Genomic DNA, 18305 nt, shown 5'->3' with positions numbered 1-18305 from the left:
ACAGGTCAGTGATGTTTAAAAGTGCTGCTTTGGAATTTCCTGTCTTCAGAGTTAAGAGCTCCTGATCCATATATATTTTAATGATACAGCATTTAATATTCCCAAGTACGGTGCTCATTTCAAATACTCATTTTGACTTGATTGGTTTTCAGTAGGGCAAGATGAGTTATACTTTGCTCTTTGGCCTAATGGTGGTTTTAATCCAATAATAAGGGCCTTGAAGTTAGGGTCTTAAACAGAGCCAGAAAAAGCAGGAACCTGACCAGTTGCTGATGTCCATAGCAGGAATCCTTTTGGGGCCACATTGAAGATGTGGATGTGGGTGCTGTTCTGTTTTGTCTTTGCTCGAATAAATTCTCCATCCTCCGTTGCATCCACATGTCCTTGAGACCTGAGGGAATGGGCCAGCTGTGTGGCTTGGGTCCTTGTGTAGTTTTTGTCTGCTGTCTTCCCTGCAGCATCCCCAGGGTAACTCCTCCAGGTGCAGCTGGCACCTGGCCAGGCCAGGCTCTGCCCCCTGCAAACAGGCCTCTCTCCCCGCTGGGGTTCCTTCCTAGGCTGTGGGACCCTGACGCTGACCACTCACCCGCCTCTCCAGGACCCTGCCCCCTGTGGGAGAGCCTGAGCACGCAGGACCATTCCTGGCACTGACCACCTAGGGCATCTTGGCTGTTGCTTCCCTTGGCTCCTGGTGCTCCCACAAGCCTGGAGGGAAAGGAAGCTGAGCCTCGTATCCCCCCACACCCTGCCCCAGGAAATGATTTTCTGCTTCAGGTGAAGTCTTACGACTCTTCTTTGAGTCTTGAAGCCTGGGTTCAACTAAATTGTGTTTTGTTTGCAGAATTTCTGAAAAAGTGACAGTTCAAAAAAGAAAATTTGCATGCATTTGAAAAGTGCTAACCTCAAAAAAAAAAAAGAAAAGAAAGTGCTAACCTCATAGGAATAATTTATGAAACCTCTCTGGACAGCAGGAAATTCAGTGTTCTATGCTTTCTTTAATCTGTAGAAACAAAAGCCTACCAGTTGCTGAAGAAGTCCACCCTTCAGGAACATACAATTCAGATGGGAGACAGACTCCGAGGGGCGCATGCCTCTGCAGCACAGTTTTCAGGTAAGGGCAGATTCAGCACTTGAAGCCTGTGTGGGGCTGGGGCAGGGTGGGCACTCTCTGAAGGCTTGTAGAGTTTGCTTTGTAAGAAGCTGTCATTGGGCTGGAGTGAGTGAGCTAGCACTTTCCATCCTTAGCAAATGGCCTTTGGAAGAGCCCTGCCTGCTGGATGTGTGCTGGCTTAGCATGGCCACGCCCTGAAGACCTTGGTCTCTGCCTCCTGTGTCACAGTAGTCACTTGTCCCCAGCTGCCACAGAAGAGGACCCTAGTTCATCCCCTACTTTGAAGCTCCCAGCTTCTTAGTCATCAGGTCAGCAGAGTTTTACCGGCCTGCCCTCCCTTGAGTGTTGGGAGGGTTGCATGGGAAGACTGCAGATCCCAGGAAAGGTACATTTTTAGCTTAAATGTAGTTCCTTTAATCTAGGGTATGTTTGAATTATAATTTTGTTTGTTTTCTCTCACTTTCTTATTGTACATTTATTATTTGCAGTGGTTTTCCTTTTATTATAGTGTACCTTCTTTTCAAAGTATTACTCACCTTGCGACCCCTTTGTAAAAGTACATCGATTAATACAGAGGGAAATTTGCGTTAATGGCTTAATTCTTATAAAGCCACAGTGTGACTTGTGTGAGCTACAATTTTCCCAGTAAGAATGGAAAGTGCTTTCTTAATATCATGTAACTCCTAGTTCACATGTGGATGTCTTCTTCAGATAGATGCTTTTAAGGGTTACACTTAGGGTACATCAGAATTACCCATCTCTGGAGAGGGAATTCCTGGGTAACATTAATGGTAGACTGTTTGCCGAAAAGCGCAATTTTGCTGGTTCATTGAGCACTGCAGGCCAAAGGCCCAGGGCCTGGGGCCAGAACCCTGAGGAGAGCCGGCCCTGGGGATGGTGGTGGTGGGTGCTCCGAAGACTTAAGACATCCTGGCTGTGTGCATAGACAGCTGGCCTGCATCCCGTGGGAGGTCACTGTCACTTCAGTGAGATGAACACTGGCTGACTCTTGACTGCTTGCTGTCATCACCTTCTTCACATGCAAGCCACTGAATTAGAATCCAGGGGGACTTTAGAAGGCAGTTACCCTGCCTTAATTTACACACACAGTCCCAAGAGTAATGCCTTGCTTGGCACCATGCAACTGTGAGCAGACACACATGTTGTGGGATGTTAACTCCATGAGAGCTTTTGCTAAGTGCATTGGTTACCTAACTGGACGGGTATAAAGGATTAGTAACTCTGGCATAAGTTGTACCCCCTCGGATGTGTATCAAAAATTACGGCGCTGTTAAGCATACTGATAATTAACACCCTGTTAATTATTCACAGGTAAAATAACACTGCATAAATTATGTAGTCAAGCACCCCGAGATTTAATGCCCTAAGTCCATACTCAGAATTACCCTCTTTGCCTTTCAAGGTATTTGAGTATTTTCCCCAAGTTAAAATGACACAAAATCTCCTGATAGTGTGGCTGTCGCCGTAGTTAGCGCCTCTGGTGTCCATTGCTTTGTCTGTGGTCACCACCAAGTTTCCACTGCACTCTCCCTCTCCCCCAGGGACATGTGTGAGCTACAGAGAGAAGCAGAGGCCACCTAGGAGAGTGAGGGGGATGCATTCAGAACTTGGGATCCTTCTCCCAAATACAATGAAGAGTCAGGGCGTGCCTGGGTTGCTTTCTGAATCAGACATTGCAGTCCTTGGTCTCTGTACCTGTCACTAAGGAAAGCCACTCAGGCCATGAGCCTTTGTTTTCAGATCCCAAAGTCCTTGCTAGGTTTGAGGAGTCTCCTTAGGCTGACTGTGGACACACCGGTGAGGGAGTGGCTCTGCTGCTGAGGTTACACTGCAGGTCAGAAACTCAGAAACCCTTCTGCAGAGATACTGCACTCTCTGCCTGGGCTCTCGGTGACTGCCAGTTAAGAGCCAGACATGTAGCAGAAACCTCAAGGCCCAGGGCCCCAAGAGCCAGAGATCAGGGGACTTCCTGCAGGCTGGGAGCAGTGGGACGGCCTGTTCCCCCAGCCCGAGGAAGGGGGGAATCTTACCTCCTCTTCCTCAGCCCTTCTGCTGGTTTTCAGTGGCCCGCATGGTTTTCAGTGGAGAAACGTCAGCGGGATGGAGAATATGTGATTTGGCAGAGGAGCTTGAAAGTGGTTGGGGTGGGTGCTGTGATCCAGGGGTGCCGGTTATTCCTGAGAGCTGTTTCCCAGTGCCGGTTGCTGTGTAAGCCATCGTTTCTGGCATGCCATAGCAGTGTGCCTTGTTCAGTACCATGTACCATCAGAGAGGCTGATGCACATATACATGAATCCTGCTCAGTGTAGAGCCCTTCAGGATTTTTTTTTTTTTTGGATGATTGTATTAAGCATCACAAGGGAAATCCCTGTTTCCTTCCATTCCTTACTCACACTGCTCCTCACCTCAGCAACGTGCTTGCCATCTTCCTGTGGTGGCATCGGTTTTTGCAAAGTTCCTGGAGGCCTCTCTGTTCATGTGTCTCACCGCACTGGCCGCTAACACTCCCTTCTTTGTGCCGTCACAGGTCTGAATATGGGCAGCAGTGCGCTCCAGACAAAAGCAACTCACAAAGTTGCTTCGGAAGCTAGTTTCTCATCCTGCAAAGGAAGTCCTTTGTCAAGGTAAATCATGAGAGCCCTTCTGAATAGCAGCACAAGATGAGAAGTGTCATTCCACAATGATTTCAACTCTGGCTGCATGTTATTTTCTTGTGTGACTTGATAGAGGGTTATGGTTTGCAAGTTTTGTTGTTTATCTAAAATCACAGTCAAACCTTTAGTCTACCTTTGAAAATATTTGCCCCACAGCCAAGTATTGTTTTGCAGCTGTTGTTTCCTTGCTGTAAGACTCAATTGACACCTCAGTGAACCACAAATTAGCGCCTACAGCTGCTTGCAGTAGGGCTGCTTAGAGACCACACAATGGGGGGCTGTCAGGAAAAGGGCAGAGAGAAAACATCAGGCCTGCAAAGAAAAATGTGGCCAGTTTCTCCTTTCTGAGCGGCTAATAGATAAACTAGCCATTGCTGGATGTTAGTTTTTGTATTCTTTTTTACCAAGTATTTAGGCTACATTACTATTTCCATCTCTGATACTTTCCTTTTTTTTTTAAAGAACAGAATTTATCTTTTTACACTTGTTAAGCTATAGCACTTCATGTAAGATTTTTTGAGCAATGACAAGTGAATTATGAGCAGAATTTGTCATCAATATAAAATACTGATCATGCAGTGGGATATAAACAGTCATCTGAAGGAATGCCTACCCTTTTACTTTAGGCTGACTGTCATTTAAAACAGTACAGCAAATTTCCTATTGTAGTAACACTGTTAAAAAAAGTGTCCTTTTGATGATTGCATTACATTTGAATTTACTACTTGACCCAGATGAAATTTTAAAACAAGAATTTTACATTTCTAATGTTAAATCTACTGTCCCATTACCTAAAATGATCTGATCCACAAATACCATATTGAAATGAAAAAAAATCCTACTTTCATTTACATTTTGTGAGAATATTACAGCATTTTAGGACCTTGAATATATTAAAATAAGGTTGGCTTTCTAAAATTCCTACATTTCGTAATTTGACAAGTATCCAAAACGATCATTTAATTGTGAGAAATTACTGTCTTTAATGCTTGTGTTTTCATCCATTTTGCAGAAGGAAGTGTCAGATAACTAGTAAGGAAGAGTGTTAAAGTATTGTATTATTACGGTGATGTTATAAATTCGAGCCCTCAGTCTTTTATAAGAAGTTTTAAAGAACAATAAATTCTGTAGTTTTTAGGATTTAAGGTTACCATTTGGCTTGATAGTATAGCCCTTCAGTTTTTAATGGTTAGAAGTGTTTCAATTATATTTCAGAGAAATTTAAAAAATAAATTCTTCTTAAATATTTCTTTATAAATGTTCACTGGGCAGTTTTTAAGTATATTCAAAAACAGGTGAATTTCGTAAAACATTTTCTCAACTTGATAATTTCACATCTTGTCCATATTTCACCAAAAATGCCTTCCAAATGAAGGCAGAGGTCTTTAGTTATTACTATTGTTTCTTTATGAAATTAATTTCCTAACAAGTGACAAGGAATCTCATCACCCCTTTTGAAAAGAAGAAGAAAAACAAAGGTCTTCAAGGAATCTTGGTTCTAGACACTTGCTGACAGCCCCGTGACCAAAGGTCCAGGCATCGAGTGTGTGGGTCTGACAAGCTGTTTGTGCTGTGGGTCTTGGGCTGGGTCTGGTATTGTGAGTTCCGCACCCTGGCTTTGGAGAAGCCCGTTTTGCTGTTTGAGCCTGGAGTCATCGCTGAATTTTTTTCAAGGCTTACATTTAAGGATCCCACTTACTGCACTCACTCCTTGTGCTTTATTGCTTTTACAAGTGGTCTCGAAACCCAGTACTTGAGAATAAACATAACAGTGCAGCGCTGCTGTAGCACTTTTAAAAATTCTTCTTTGCTCTGTTTTGTCAGTGAGCTGATGAGCAACCTCAAAAAAAAAAAAAAAAAGACCCTGCTGAACCTTAAAAAAAAATGGCTTCCTCTGATGTCCTACAGACAATAATTATGATGTGCTAGTTAAGCCCAAACTACAGCTGAGGGATTTTACTTTAAAGCAGCGGCTTGGGCGAAAAAATGCATTTATAGCTCTTTGTCTGCACCTCATTATGTGTGGGCCTGATTCATTAAGTAATTGGTTTGCAGTTGTTTACATGAGTATTAAGGCCTTCTTTTCAGCCGCCTTTGAGAGATACATTGTGCAAATGTTGCCTGTGATGAATGCGGAATGAGGGCCAGAGGGCCCGTCCTATTGGCTAAACAGTGCACTCTGTTGAAAAGCCAGAGAAAGGGATTGGGTGCTGCTTTGCATAGCAATGACTTTCTTAATAAGCGTTACAGATTAATACACACAGCTATAAAAGATGCAAAGAGATACTCTTAGCACATTTATCCATGCTCGTTTCATTGTGATGGTGCTGGGCTGTGGGTGCTTTCGTGTTCCGTTTTTCAGAGCAGCGGCTCCAGAGCATGAGCCGTAATAGAATCCAATGTTTATTGTATTATAAATCATGGGCAAGTAGGCAGATCGGCAACAGTTTATTATTAAAGATTCTTTCAGTGTAAATCTTTTTCTACCATTGTATTTGCTTCAGCAAAATCATTTTGTGGTTGAGTGGGGATGAAAGGCATAATGTTCGAAGGAGTGAGCCCTAATAGGAAGCTGCTCTCTGAGTAAAGACCACTTGTTCCCTTTTGTTCGGGGTGCATGCCAGAGCTTCCTCTCCTCTGCAGACATTGTCTCCCTTTACCTTCCCCAGGAAGCGGTCTCCCCTCTGCCGATCTGGTTATTCAATGAGGAGCGTATTTTAACAGCCTGCTATGTAACTAACTTCAACTTGCTGCTTTCTGCCTTGTAACGTCAGCTTACTGGTTGCATCGAGATGGTGCTTTTGCTAAAAGGAAAGGGTATGTGCCTGCCACGTAATTGCTGGTGGGAAGGTAACAAATCACCCAGGCACCCACCCCAGGGTCGCTGTGGGTGGTATTCCCTGCCTGTCGTGCAGCCACGGGAGCGGCCAGCGGAGGGCGCCAGCGTGTGCCCGATGCTTGGATGGGGACCTGGCAGCCGTCTTGCCCTGTCACTGTGCTGTTTTCCCTTGGATAATATCCCGATCACGAAGACTCAGTTGTCCAGGGAAATAATGACAAGTTTTTCTTGGAAATGGTCTAGGTTCTCTTATAAATGACCATCCCTGTCTCCGGTTTAGCAAACATGTATTCTCCTTCAGTCCCACTGAATTAGCAGCTTCCCCGGTGTTCCTCAATTCCCTATCATAAACCCGCATGCCTTGTCTTTATTTTCTGTACAGAGGATTTCTGCAGAAGAAAATCACTTGTTCACAAGTTGACCCCTAACAGTTAAAAACGGCATCTGCTGTAGGACCCACGAGTAACCATCAGGGGGCGCTCCGACTTTGTCAAATTAACACCACCACAGCCCCATGGGCCTCTAAAACTTGAAATTCGCTTTTACAAAGATTTGTTGGTGTGGCTACTGGAATTTTTCTTTTTCTTTTGTTCTGAATTTTTTTTTTTTTTGCCTCCTGTTTTTCAAAAATATATATCTATTTTGAGAAAAATTCCAACTGGAGATAGTACTTGAGAAATGTTAATATTGATTTTATCTAGCAGTCAAAATCATTGAAAGTATTTGACTCCAGAACCTAGAGACCACACCTTGTCATAAAGTCATTATTATCAGTCTCACAATAGGCCTGGAACTAAAAAGTCAGGACACTTCAAGGAAGGCGTGTCTCCATTCTGAGCCCAAGAGGTGGGGACTTACTAGGGCCACACAGTGAGCAAAGTTGGGCGCTTGAAGCTAAGATTGGCCCAGTGCTCATCAATCCCAGCATCTGAAAGCAGGTTACATGGTGTCCAGGGCCTGATTGCTCTGACCCAGCCCTTTCCCTGTCCCAGGGTTCACAGCTTCTCACGAGGTAGGGGGAGACCCTGTGAGGGTCTGGGCAAAAGCCCAGAAAAAGCGTCATGGTCTAGTTCTGCTCTGCTGCCAGCTGGCTCTGTGGCTGGGCCGCATCCCTCAGCCATCTGGGCTGTGTTCCCCATTCAGTGATGGCTCGGGGTTCTAATTCTCTAACCATCAATGCTCATTTCTCATATAATATGGATTTCTTAGCCTTAGGTTTTCTGGGTCTCATTTTGTGTCTATTTACTGGTTCTACAAAGCAAACTTAAGTAATTGCAGTAATCCTTATCATCTAATTTTGTGTTTCTGTTGACCATGTGGACTAGTTCTAGTTCCTCACCTCTTTGCCCAGATGACAAGAACAGTGACACACACTCTCTGGGGTTCCATTAGCACACCCTGTTACTCTGACTCCAGTGCAGCATCTTGGCTGACTTGGCTTCTTGAGAATTCCAGAAGTGACTGTGGAGAAAGTGGCTGTGAATAGAATCAGCCTAACCTGGCTTCTCAGTCCCAGGAGAACTCATAAGCAGTTACCAAAATGCATCAGCAGATAGGATGGCTTGATGGAGAGACAGAGGGGAGCCTGAAAACGCTGGTATGGAGAGGTGTTCACTGGAGCACCCCAGAATGGCACATGGTGCTTACAGTGCAGTTGGGGTGACAATCACTCTGGCCACTGGGAAATGCCACAGATAATTGTCCACTCTAATGAAACCAGTGGAAGCAGTGGTTACGTTTTAATGTACTCCATTGTCTGCGGTACCTTATGCTTTGAGCCAGGACCTGAGTCTTAATTGTAAACTTAGGGAAAAGATGCCATGCCCTCCACCTTGGGTTCAACAAAGGGGCCTGGCAGGCCCTGGCTCTGCTGCAGGACTAGTGACAGCCCTGGGCCAAGCCCAGGCTCGTTTCTGTACAGCCCTTGAGTTAAGAGCGGTGTCCACACTTTTACATGGCAGGGGAAATAATCCAAAGAAGAATAATGTTTCATGGTGCCTGAGAGCACGAGATTCCAATTTCATTGTCTGTAAATGGGGTTTCATCAGAATACATGTTCTTCAGTTAATATTCTGTCCTTGCTGTTTTCTTGCCACAGCCAGAGCAGAGCACTTGTGATGGCCACATGGCCAGTGCCTTTCCTCCCATCTCAGTGGCCCATGTACCCAGCCTCTGCTCCCATTGTGCCCTTTGCCCTACCAGATAGAAGTGTCACTTTCGCGCTGGCAACCAGGCAGGCAGGGTGGCTTGCACATGGTGGGGTGGTGCTCAGGCCCAAGGCTGGAACCTTGCTCCTCCACATCTGAGGCCTTCAGACAGGAATGTGTTCTTGTTTTTCTCTCACCACCTGTAGAGCTAAATAAGTTGGGTGTGTGCAGCACTCCAGGGAAGCTTCTCCCTCCATCCCTGCCTGGCCTGTGCTGTACATGTCAGCCCTGAGAACCAGGTATAATAAATAGCCACCTCAAGGGCAGTGCCACACCAACTGTTGGAGATGGCTCCCTATGGGAAGTTAGCTGCCCCTCAGTCATGGGACTGGGAGACCCCCGTGCATCCTCTGCCTTTCTCAGTGGGGGAGCTATATGCACATGGTTCTGAAATGTTTCTTGTGAGAAAACTGATAAAACAGACAGGAGCCACTGCGCAATGAATTCACATTGCACCAGGATGCTGACTAGCTCCCCATGGCTTAGTCTTAAAGCCACACTGTGTAACCACAGGATGGCCAGCAAAAGCAGGTTCACGTTGCCTCGTGGGGACATGGCAAGCCTGGCTGCCTTGTGCAGAGCAGAGAGTGCCTGACTGCCTGGTATGTACCCTCTGAGTGGGACCCAGGTTGCCACTTGCTTGTTCCCACCAAGCCCAATGACTACAAACACTCATTGGCAGGGGCAATTTCCACAGTTGTGTTTCAGCATGATACAAGGCTTTTGCTTTTTGAGGGGGGCAGGGGATCCTTTTCTGGGTTTTCTTCTCTTTTTCCAGAAGGGAAGCCAAAGAAATTTGAACCACCTGATTCTAAACATGCATGCCATGCTTCTCTGTGACCATTAACCATGGGCCTAAGTGATACGGTGCCCATGCTGGGTGAGGTCCTTCATCCCCCACCCTTAGCACCTCCTGAGCACTAAGCATTGGCTCCCCAGGAGTGGCAGCAGGTGTAGCATGTATGCTGTGGAGGGGAAGGATAGCTCATCAGTGAAGGACAAGCAGATGATAAACAGCAGCTTGGACAGGTGTGGGACAAAGACAAGGAGAGTCCCGTGTCCAGGCTGTCTTGGAGGCCCTATGCCTCCTTTCAGTCTTTGTGCCCAAAGCAGTGGGAAAGCATTGAGAGCCTTACACAAGGACGTGATCAGATTCATGCTTCAAAAACCTCACTCTTGCTGGAGTGGGAAATGGGTGACAGGGACAGGATGGGTGTGGTGTCACCAGTTAGGAGGATACTGCTGAGATCCAGCCAGAAGACCCTGGCTGATCTGCCAGTGCTGTGGCAGCTGGTGGGGACACAGCAAGGGCTTTGGGGAGTGCGAGGAGCTCAGCTTGGGGGGACCCAGGGCTGTATGGGTGGTGGCAGAGGAGCAGAAAGGGGTGTGGGGAGACCAGAGGCTGGGTACCCCAGGCTCTGAGATTTAAGGAAAGGCCTGGACTGTTTGGGTGGGGACCACAGCAAAGATGATGAGTCTATTTGCAGATGGGAGTATTGACTTCAGGTGCATGGAGGAGGCCAAGGGCGGCTGTCGGAGGAACACTGGCTGTGCATCTGGAGCCTGCCTTCCTCTGTGCCCTTGTTTTTGTATCAAGGCTCCCGCTGTACATACTGCCATACCCTGTCCCTCAGTCCTGGCTGCGATATCCTCTCCATCTCTAAAATCTGAGGTCAAAGGCATCTTCCCTCCCCAGGGATCCTGCAGCCTGCACCCATCACCCACCACCAAGCACTCCATTCACCCAGCCGGTGACAGGCTTGTCCTCCCACCCTAGCTCTTCTCCTCTGGTCCACAGTTTCCCTGGACTACAGATTCACGCCTTTTCATGCCTGCAGTAGTTTTAGAATTCACCTCTCCTCTGCACCCCCAGCCCAATGTCTTCTGGTGATGGGAAGTGTGTAAAGAGTAGCATCCCTCTTGCCTTTGTTGTGTGTGCATGTGTGCGTGCGTGTGTGTGTGTGTGTGTGTGTGTGTGTGTATGTACGCGTGCATGTGCATTGGTTTAAGATGACTCCTTTGGGCCCACTCTGGGCATGCCTACCTTCACAGCACCTTGCCTGTGGCTGGCTGCCGAGTCCTACCAGGTGTCATAGGGCCTTCTGTTCTTCACAGAGGACAGCTACAGGCCTCCTTGGTTGCATCACCTGACAGGCACTGGACTTCATCGTATTGACACAGAAAATGATTCTGAAGTGGAGCTTGTTTATAAGGCAAAAAGTAAACGATGGCAGCTTGGACAAAAGGCAGGTCTGTAAGCTATAGGTCAGCCAGCTTGGCCAGGAGTTCTTGCATCTGGAGGAGCTGTGCTGGTACCAGTGGGTGTGGACATTTCCTAACATCTGCTTTGACCTCATCCCTCCTCCACGTGGACCTTCAAGAATTGAAGTACAGTAAAAAACATAAATGCTGTTCCCAGAGGGGATGTTTAAGTTTGTAGAATTGCAAAGCTCCTGAAAGGTGTGCTGAGAGCCCCATGGCAGAGCCAGCCTTCTTGTCTGCTGACCTTGGCAGATGAGCCACAGGCACTGGCACCCAGCACTAGTGTCTTGTGCATTCCACAACCCTAAACCCCAAGCATAGGCGTCTGTCATGCTGCTGCAACATGTTTGTTGCCCTCTCCTTTGTTAAAATGCTGGCGTTGCTGTCACAGCCTCACCTGGGATGAGGATTTGAATTTCCTCACCAAAATCAGGGACAGCACAGAAACACACCTGCCTTTCACAAGCGTCTTGTATTCCCTGCTCTAGGTGGCCACAGTGAGTCTTGACATTGTCTTTATGCTTTTAAAACTCTATGGAATTGGGCCAGGGATTTAGCTCAGTGGTTCCAGCGCCTGCCTCGCAAGCACAAGGTCCCGAGTTCAATTCCTGGTACCAAAAAAAAAACCCAACACACAAAAATCTATGGAATAAAAGAGAAGTTTCTGGCCTTCCTGTGAATAACAGTGTTTCTCCCCTAATGTTCTAAAACTATTTGTCTGTCATTTTTTTCAGGCTATTTTCTTTCTTTTACAGGCATGAAGACAAAAAAAAATTAATGATACATTTAAAGTCAAATGGTAAGAGAAATAACTGTACACCGATCTTCTTTTTGCATTTGAATAAAAATTTTGTTTTTGCCAGATAGTAGTCTTTGCATTCTCACATGAGGACTGTGAAGTGTCTTTGGTCCTGGGCAGCCACCCTGCTGGCCCTTGAGGTGGGATCTGAGGGCTTCTCAAGGGATGGGATTTCAGTGACAGGGCCATACAGGTACCATAGGCTGCACTGCTGAGCAGTTTCATGGCCATCTGTATTTGTAGGGCTTCCAGGCCTCCACAGCCAGCTGCTGACCAGCACCAGCTTGATCTTTCCCTTGCCCTCTGCCCTGGGAGAGAACAGGAGGTCAAAGTGGAGGAGCAGCCTGGGGGCATTTTTGTCTGTTCCTCTGTCCCATAGCAGAGCTGGACACAGAGAAAGGAAAGGGAAGTATCCCACAATGCATAGAACACAGCCAAGTGTGTGGGCTTGCATTCCCGGGTGTGTCTGTCTGGTCAGGTGCCTTGCATGGTTACCCTGTTCAAACTCTTGCAGGCTGAGGCTCCAGTTAACCAGTCCTGCTGTACTATTCTATAAACTCAGAGTACAAAAAACGTTACACAGCTATCTGCTTTTCTCTTTCAGCCTTCTGGGGGGAGTCTGATGACAGTAACTCAGAAATTGAAGCTGCCTTACGTCCTAGAAACCATGATGCATCCTCTGATGATTTTGATGACTTTTACACCTAACAAGCTGTAACATTTGCTGGAATTAGAGTCTTTAAACAAACTGAAACTCTCTGTATGTGAAATGGTGCAGAAACTTTGAGAAACAGTCCTCAAAGGGTTAAACATAGAGTTACCCCCTGACCTAACAATTCCAAAAAATATTATTCACTAACTAAAAAGTGGAAACAAATATCCATCACGTGGTAAATAGATAAGCAAAATGTAGTATAGCCATACAAAAGAGTATCATTCCTCAATAAAAAAGAATGGAATACCAATACATGCTATAATATGGATGAACCTGGAAACTATTAATTGAAAGAATTCAGTCACAAAAGACTATATAACTTATTCATTTGCATGACAAGGCCAGGATAGGGAAAACTATGCAGACAGAAAATGGATCAGTAGCTGTCTAGACCTGGGGTTAGGAGAGAGGACTGACTACTAATGAATATGGCCAATTTCGTTCTAAAATGGATAGTGGTAGCAATTGTACAACTCTGTGGATATACTAAAAACAATGATTGTGTGCTTTAAAAGATGAGTTGTATGTTACAACATGAATTACATATCAGTACTTTTCAATAAAAGGAAATTGGTGAATACATTTTGGGGTCTAGTGACTTAAGAATACCTGTTGGTAACTTTGGTCTTTGTTTTGCATTGTTTATGTTGTTCTGGCTTACTTGTTTGCTCTAATAAGAAAATGTTTTATTTTTTGGTTTTTAAACTCTTAACTTTGTGTATTCCAGCATTGTTCTTTCAATTAGTTCTTCTTCCCTACCATATTAAAAAAACAAAAACAAAAACAAAAAAAACAGGACTTAACTGTAATGGTTATTGCCATTATTTGAATATATCTTATACACATGGGTCCAAGTCAGTGGGTGATCCATGTGGAAAAATACTAAATTTCTACCTTAACACAAGAGAAATCCTAGCCAGGTCCAGGGATTTAGCTCAGTGGCACCACTCCTGCCTTGCAAGTGCAAGGTCCTGAGTTCGATCACGGGTACCCCCAAAAAAGAGAAAGCCTACCTAGAGTAAAAAATTGAATGTGAAAAGAAAAACTTTAAAAGTTTTTTTTTAAAAGGCAATTATCTGTCTGACTTTGGAGCAAGGAATAATTTTGTAACCAAGACAGAAAGATAGTCATAAAGGAAAAATATCAATAAATGTAACTGCATGAAAATTTAAAACTCTTGTGTGATAAAATTACCGACAATGTGAAAAGATAAGTCATCAACTAAAAAGTGACATTTATAGACTGTATATCTATCCCATATCTGCATCAATAAGAAATATAAACACAGTGGAAAAACAAAGGAGAGAAATGAGCAATTTGTAGAAAAAGAAACCCAGATGATCATAGACATAAAGAGATACAGAAGCAAACTATAAAAGAAATATACAATAGAGTGCAATTTCATACCCAATGGACTGGCACTAATCAGGAGGTGGATCACATAATGGTAGGAAGGACTTTAGGAAAGGGACTTTCATACACTATGAGGTGCACCTTTATAACATCAAGTTACAAGTGGGTACACCCATGACACCATGATTCCATTCCTAAATATGAACTCTAGAGCCATACTGTCCCATGCAGCTGTCATCAGCCACATGTGACTTTGGAATCTCTGAAATGTGGCTAGTACAAATTGAGAAATACACAAAAGATTTGAAGACTGGTAGGAAAGAAATAACCAAAATATTTCAATATTGGACATACATTGAAATGGATATATTGGATATGTTGCATTAAAATATATCAAACTTAATTTTGGTAGGTTTTTTCCCTACCATTTTCTTTTTACATTTTTCTAAGGTAGTTACTAGATGTGCTATTATGGTTTAGAACTAGAATGTCCCCCCAGAACTCTCATGTACTCAGTGACTGGACCTTGGTGGTACTATACTCATCAGTGGATTCATCCACTAATGAATTCACTGAGTGTGCTATTAGGAACTAGGGTTTGGTTAGAGGCAGTTTTCTGGAGACATAACCTGGTAGGGTATAGCTCCTTCCCTGACTCCTCCCTTATCACTCTGCTTACTGGCCACCATGATGTGAGCAGCTTTCCTCCATGGCCTCTCTCCCATGCTGTTCTGCCTTACAGCCAGCTGACAATTGACTGTAACTGTGAGCCAAAATAAACCTCTCCTTGTTTAATTTATGTGTGTCAGGTATTCTGTCCCAGTGATGAGAAAGTGACTAAGATTTTGGTATTAGAGAATTGGAGCCATTGCCATGATTATACCTGACTATATGGTTTTGAAGCCTTTGGAATTAGTTCTTGAGAGGAGTCTGGAAAGGTTTGGAGACATCAACAAGAGAAGCCCTAGTATGCTGTAAACTATGCTTGACGGGAAATTCCATTTGCAACTCAAGATCAGAATGCTGAAAGAAATGCAGCTGGTAAAGGGCAGGCTCAGGAGGTTTCATTTTGGTACAGTGTCTCTACTGACAGTTGGACTCAAAACCATGTGCATTATGCTCTGGCAGAAAATTTGTCTACATTTTGTCAATGGCAGATTGAGATTAAGGGTGGTGAACTAATTAATCTGGTGAAAGAAATTTCAAGGCAGCTCAGTGTTTAGGCTATAGCATGGGTACTACTTGCTACCTTTTGTGAGATTTATAGTAAAAATCAGAAACAAATGGCAGTAGAAATCATATAGTTTCATCAGAAAGGAAGTACCTGCAAAGTTAGGACAAAGGAGAATGTCATTACTGAAAAGATTAGCATTAAAAAGAAGCCAAATACTTTGCATCAGGACAATAGAAAAGATGTCTTCAGAGCATCTCAGAAATTAGTAAGACCTCATTCTTCACTGGCTCAAGAGTGTAATGGTAAAGTCCTTTGAAAGATTTTGCTTTAAGAACACAGCTCCACAACACCCTTCTCAAGAAGACCCCCCTAAAGAAATGATTCCCCAGAATTCATTTCACAGTGCTCCCTTATCCAGGCATTCACTCAGAGGCCTCTGTAGCCATGATGCAAGGGGGCCTGATTACTGCTTGAGTGTGCTGATTTTTCAGGCATGCAGAATCCAAGAGTTGTGGGGTCATGGAGGCTTCCACTCAGAGTTCAGAAGAAGGCCTTGGAGGCAAGGCAGTCTGCTGCTTTAAGATGCAAGAGTGAAGCCGCCAAGTATAGTGGAGACCCCAGGAAGTTTGAGAAGCCAGGCATGTACATCTGAGGGAAGCCACAGGCAGTGAGTAGAGCCACCCCAAGACAGAGGCCATAAAAAATCTGTCATCTTTTGTCCAAAGAGATCTCTTGCCAAAACATGACATTACTCAATGGCTACCAGCTCCAGAAATATCCCCTTTGCCACAGTGAGGATGCCACAGTGATCAGAAAGCTGCCACAATCAGGAAACCACCACAATAAAAAAATCCCCACAACACCTGCCAGTTCCTGATTTGTGTTCCCCTTCTACCATCCAACCAGCAGAATGGATATCCTGTGGTGTGCCTCGACACCCTGGGTCCTCCACTGACCCTCAACAAACAAGCTCCTAACCCAAGCAGCAGCAGCAGCAGCAGCAGAGCCTTGCCTCCTTCCCACTCTCCAAATCTCGTGCTTGGCAGGAGTGATCTAAATCACAACAGAACTCTAGCTGCAAGGGAATCTAGGAAATGTAGGTTTGGGCTTTCCAGGCTCTGCAACATAGCAAAACATACCAGAAGGGGCTGAAATGGATGTTAAATACTCTTATACCATATTCTGTGTACATATCCACCACGACTGGTCCAGGGATATAATTGAAAGTTTCTCAACAGGGAAACCAAATCCAGAGATGAATTCTGTGAACCACTAAAGTCAATTTCACTGAGTCCTGTCGCTAGAAACTCATCCTTGTAACCCCCACACACACACTTTGTTCAGGCATAAACCTTAATGAGGTAAGTCCTGGTGGAAGATCATACACAGATAACTGTCATAAAATTTCCTGCATTTGTTGCCACTGGGACTTGGCTGTCCTTGAATTTTTCATCATAATGAATTGTTTTTCTAATTCTTTTTAAGTGATCAAACATTGCTCTCTCTTCCCTGGCTCTCCCAGTTACCCTGTGGTTTGATATACTCAATGATCACTTATGTTACTGACAGATGAGATTTATTTAGGCCCCAACACTGTGATAGCCTGTGAGCTTCTTACTGTATCCCCTCAATAACACAAAAATTAGGAAACCAAACATCTAAAAAAATACTAACAGCTTTCATCTAATTCTCAAGTTTTCATGCACTTTCAGTATTCCTGTCATTAATGGCAGTGACCTGAACACAGTGCTTGGGTGACAATCAGATTTTGATGGATCAAACTGACAAAAATACATTAACAATGATCACAATAATTTTAGCCCAATGTCCAAGCAGATAAGGATGGTGCTCATGAACTTACCCTGAGTGACAGAAACTGAACTTGTCTAATAGACTCATTAGCAGTCAACGGCCAAGACTTCAAGTCTAACTGCTTTCAGTAGTAGTTGTAGATATTTATTTCAAAATCATCTGGACATCTCTGATTCCTTAAGGTAGTTCCCTTTAAGTCTTTTTGAATGACATATTGTCATTTGCTTCCCTCTGCTGATGTTTCCCATTTCCTCAGGCTAGTCCAGCCATTGACACAAAGACTCATATTTGATGACAGATGGTTCTGTGAGCTTCTGGTAAGGCCGTATCTCACTTTTGGAATGTGTGTGATAACTGAGTTCCTCTAGAGCCTTATTTATTATACTATTATTGTGCACAAACTCATTAGATGTAAAACATTCTGCCAGTCAAGTTGATCCTACTCTTCCCCAGCTGTCATACTGGCAGCTCAAAGATGAGGACAGATGATACCAACGGACACTACCACTGCCATCGCCTGCCTTACCAGATGGAGAGCCTGGTGCCACTCGACTGAGGAAGCATGCTAGAGGTCAGAGCTAGGGAGCCACTCTGTGGCGTCCTGTGGTTTAATCACCACAGTAGTTCCCTGAATAGCATTTGTAGGGTCCTGTTGGCTGGGCCTTCCTAGCACTTGCAAGCACACTCAGGTGGGGTGTGAAATCAATTGCAAACATCAGACAGCACCCCCTCCTTTCCCATGACAGCACTGTCAGATGTGCATGTGGGCTGGATTCTTGCTAAGGACCAGTCTCCCTTTTCAGATATGCCTGCATCCAGTCTCAAGGCACAGAGAAGCATTTGTACAACAATTTAAGAAGCTGTTATTCAGTTTCTTATTCTATAGGAGCATCCATTCAGGAGGACTTGCTATGCCCCAGGACTGTGGCAGACCAGATCTATGGTAAGATGGATTTGGCATGGTCTCTGCCCTCAAAGACTTGAACAAAAAAGCCCACTGTCACCTCATTGTGAATTATTTAGGGTGATATTTCAGCTGCTATGACAAACAGGCTCCCAGTACATTGGCTTGGGAAATGTGGAAGTTTGTTTCACAACCATTAAGAGCCCCAGGCTTAGCAGGTAGATCTGTTCCATGCATTCAGAAGCCTAAGTCTTTCCTATTTGATTCCTCCACCTCCCCAGGGAACCATCCTGGTCTGTGTGCCCAACCTGGGTACCAGGCACAAGGAGAGGAGGAGAGAGAAGTCCTACTTCCTTCCCAGGAGTGGCATGGGAATTTCTCATGTTCCACTGGTGAATACTTAGCCCTTGACCATACCTAGCCATACAGTTGGTTGGAAAACAATCACCAGCTG

General features: G+C 44.7%; 1 protein-coding gene across 2 annotated transcripts in view; it reads left to right on the top strand.

Moving 5' to 3' along the window:
- The window catches only part of Kiz (kizuna centrosomal protein), a 102163-nt gene extending 88973 nt beyond the window's left edge, over positions 1 to 13190 (top strand). The window contains exons 10-13 of one of the 2 annotated variants that reach the window (XM_013070755.3): positions 1007 to 1111; positions 3660 to 3756; positions 11850 to 11893; positions 12498 to 13190. In XM_013070755.3, coding sequence (XP_012926209.2) covers positions 1007 to 1111; positions 3660 to 3756; positions 11850 to 11893; positions 12498 to 12601 — 350 coding nt within the window. In that variant the 3' untranslated portion in view covers positions 12602 to 13190. Of the gene's footprint in view, positions 1 to 1006; positions 1112 to 1245; positions 1432 to 3659; positions 3757 to 11849; positions 11894 to 12497 lie in introns of those variants that run through there. The other variant, XM_021255124.2, reaches the window with a different exon arrangement.
- The last annotated feature ends 5115 nt before the right edge of the window (positions 13191 to 18305 follow it).

Source organism: Heterocephalus glaber, unplaced genomic scaffold (genome assembly GCF_053883595.1).
Source record: "Heterocephalus glaber isolate CG9 unplaced genomic scaffold, H.glaber_assembly_v1.0 deba00001532, whole genome shotgun sequence".
In the NCBI taxonomy this organism is placed as follows: domain Eukaryota; kingdom Metazoa; phylum Chordata; class Mammalia; order Rodentia; family Bathyergidae; genus Heterocephalus; species Heterocephalus glaber.
This window is presented reverse-complemented; position numbering and strand designations above follow the sequence as displayed.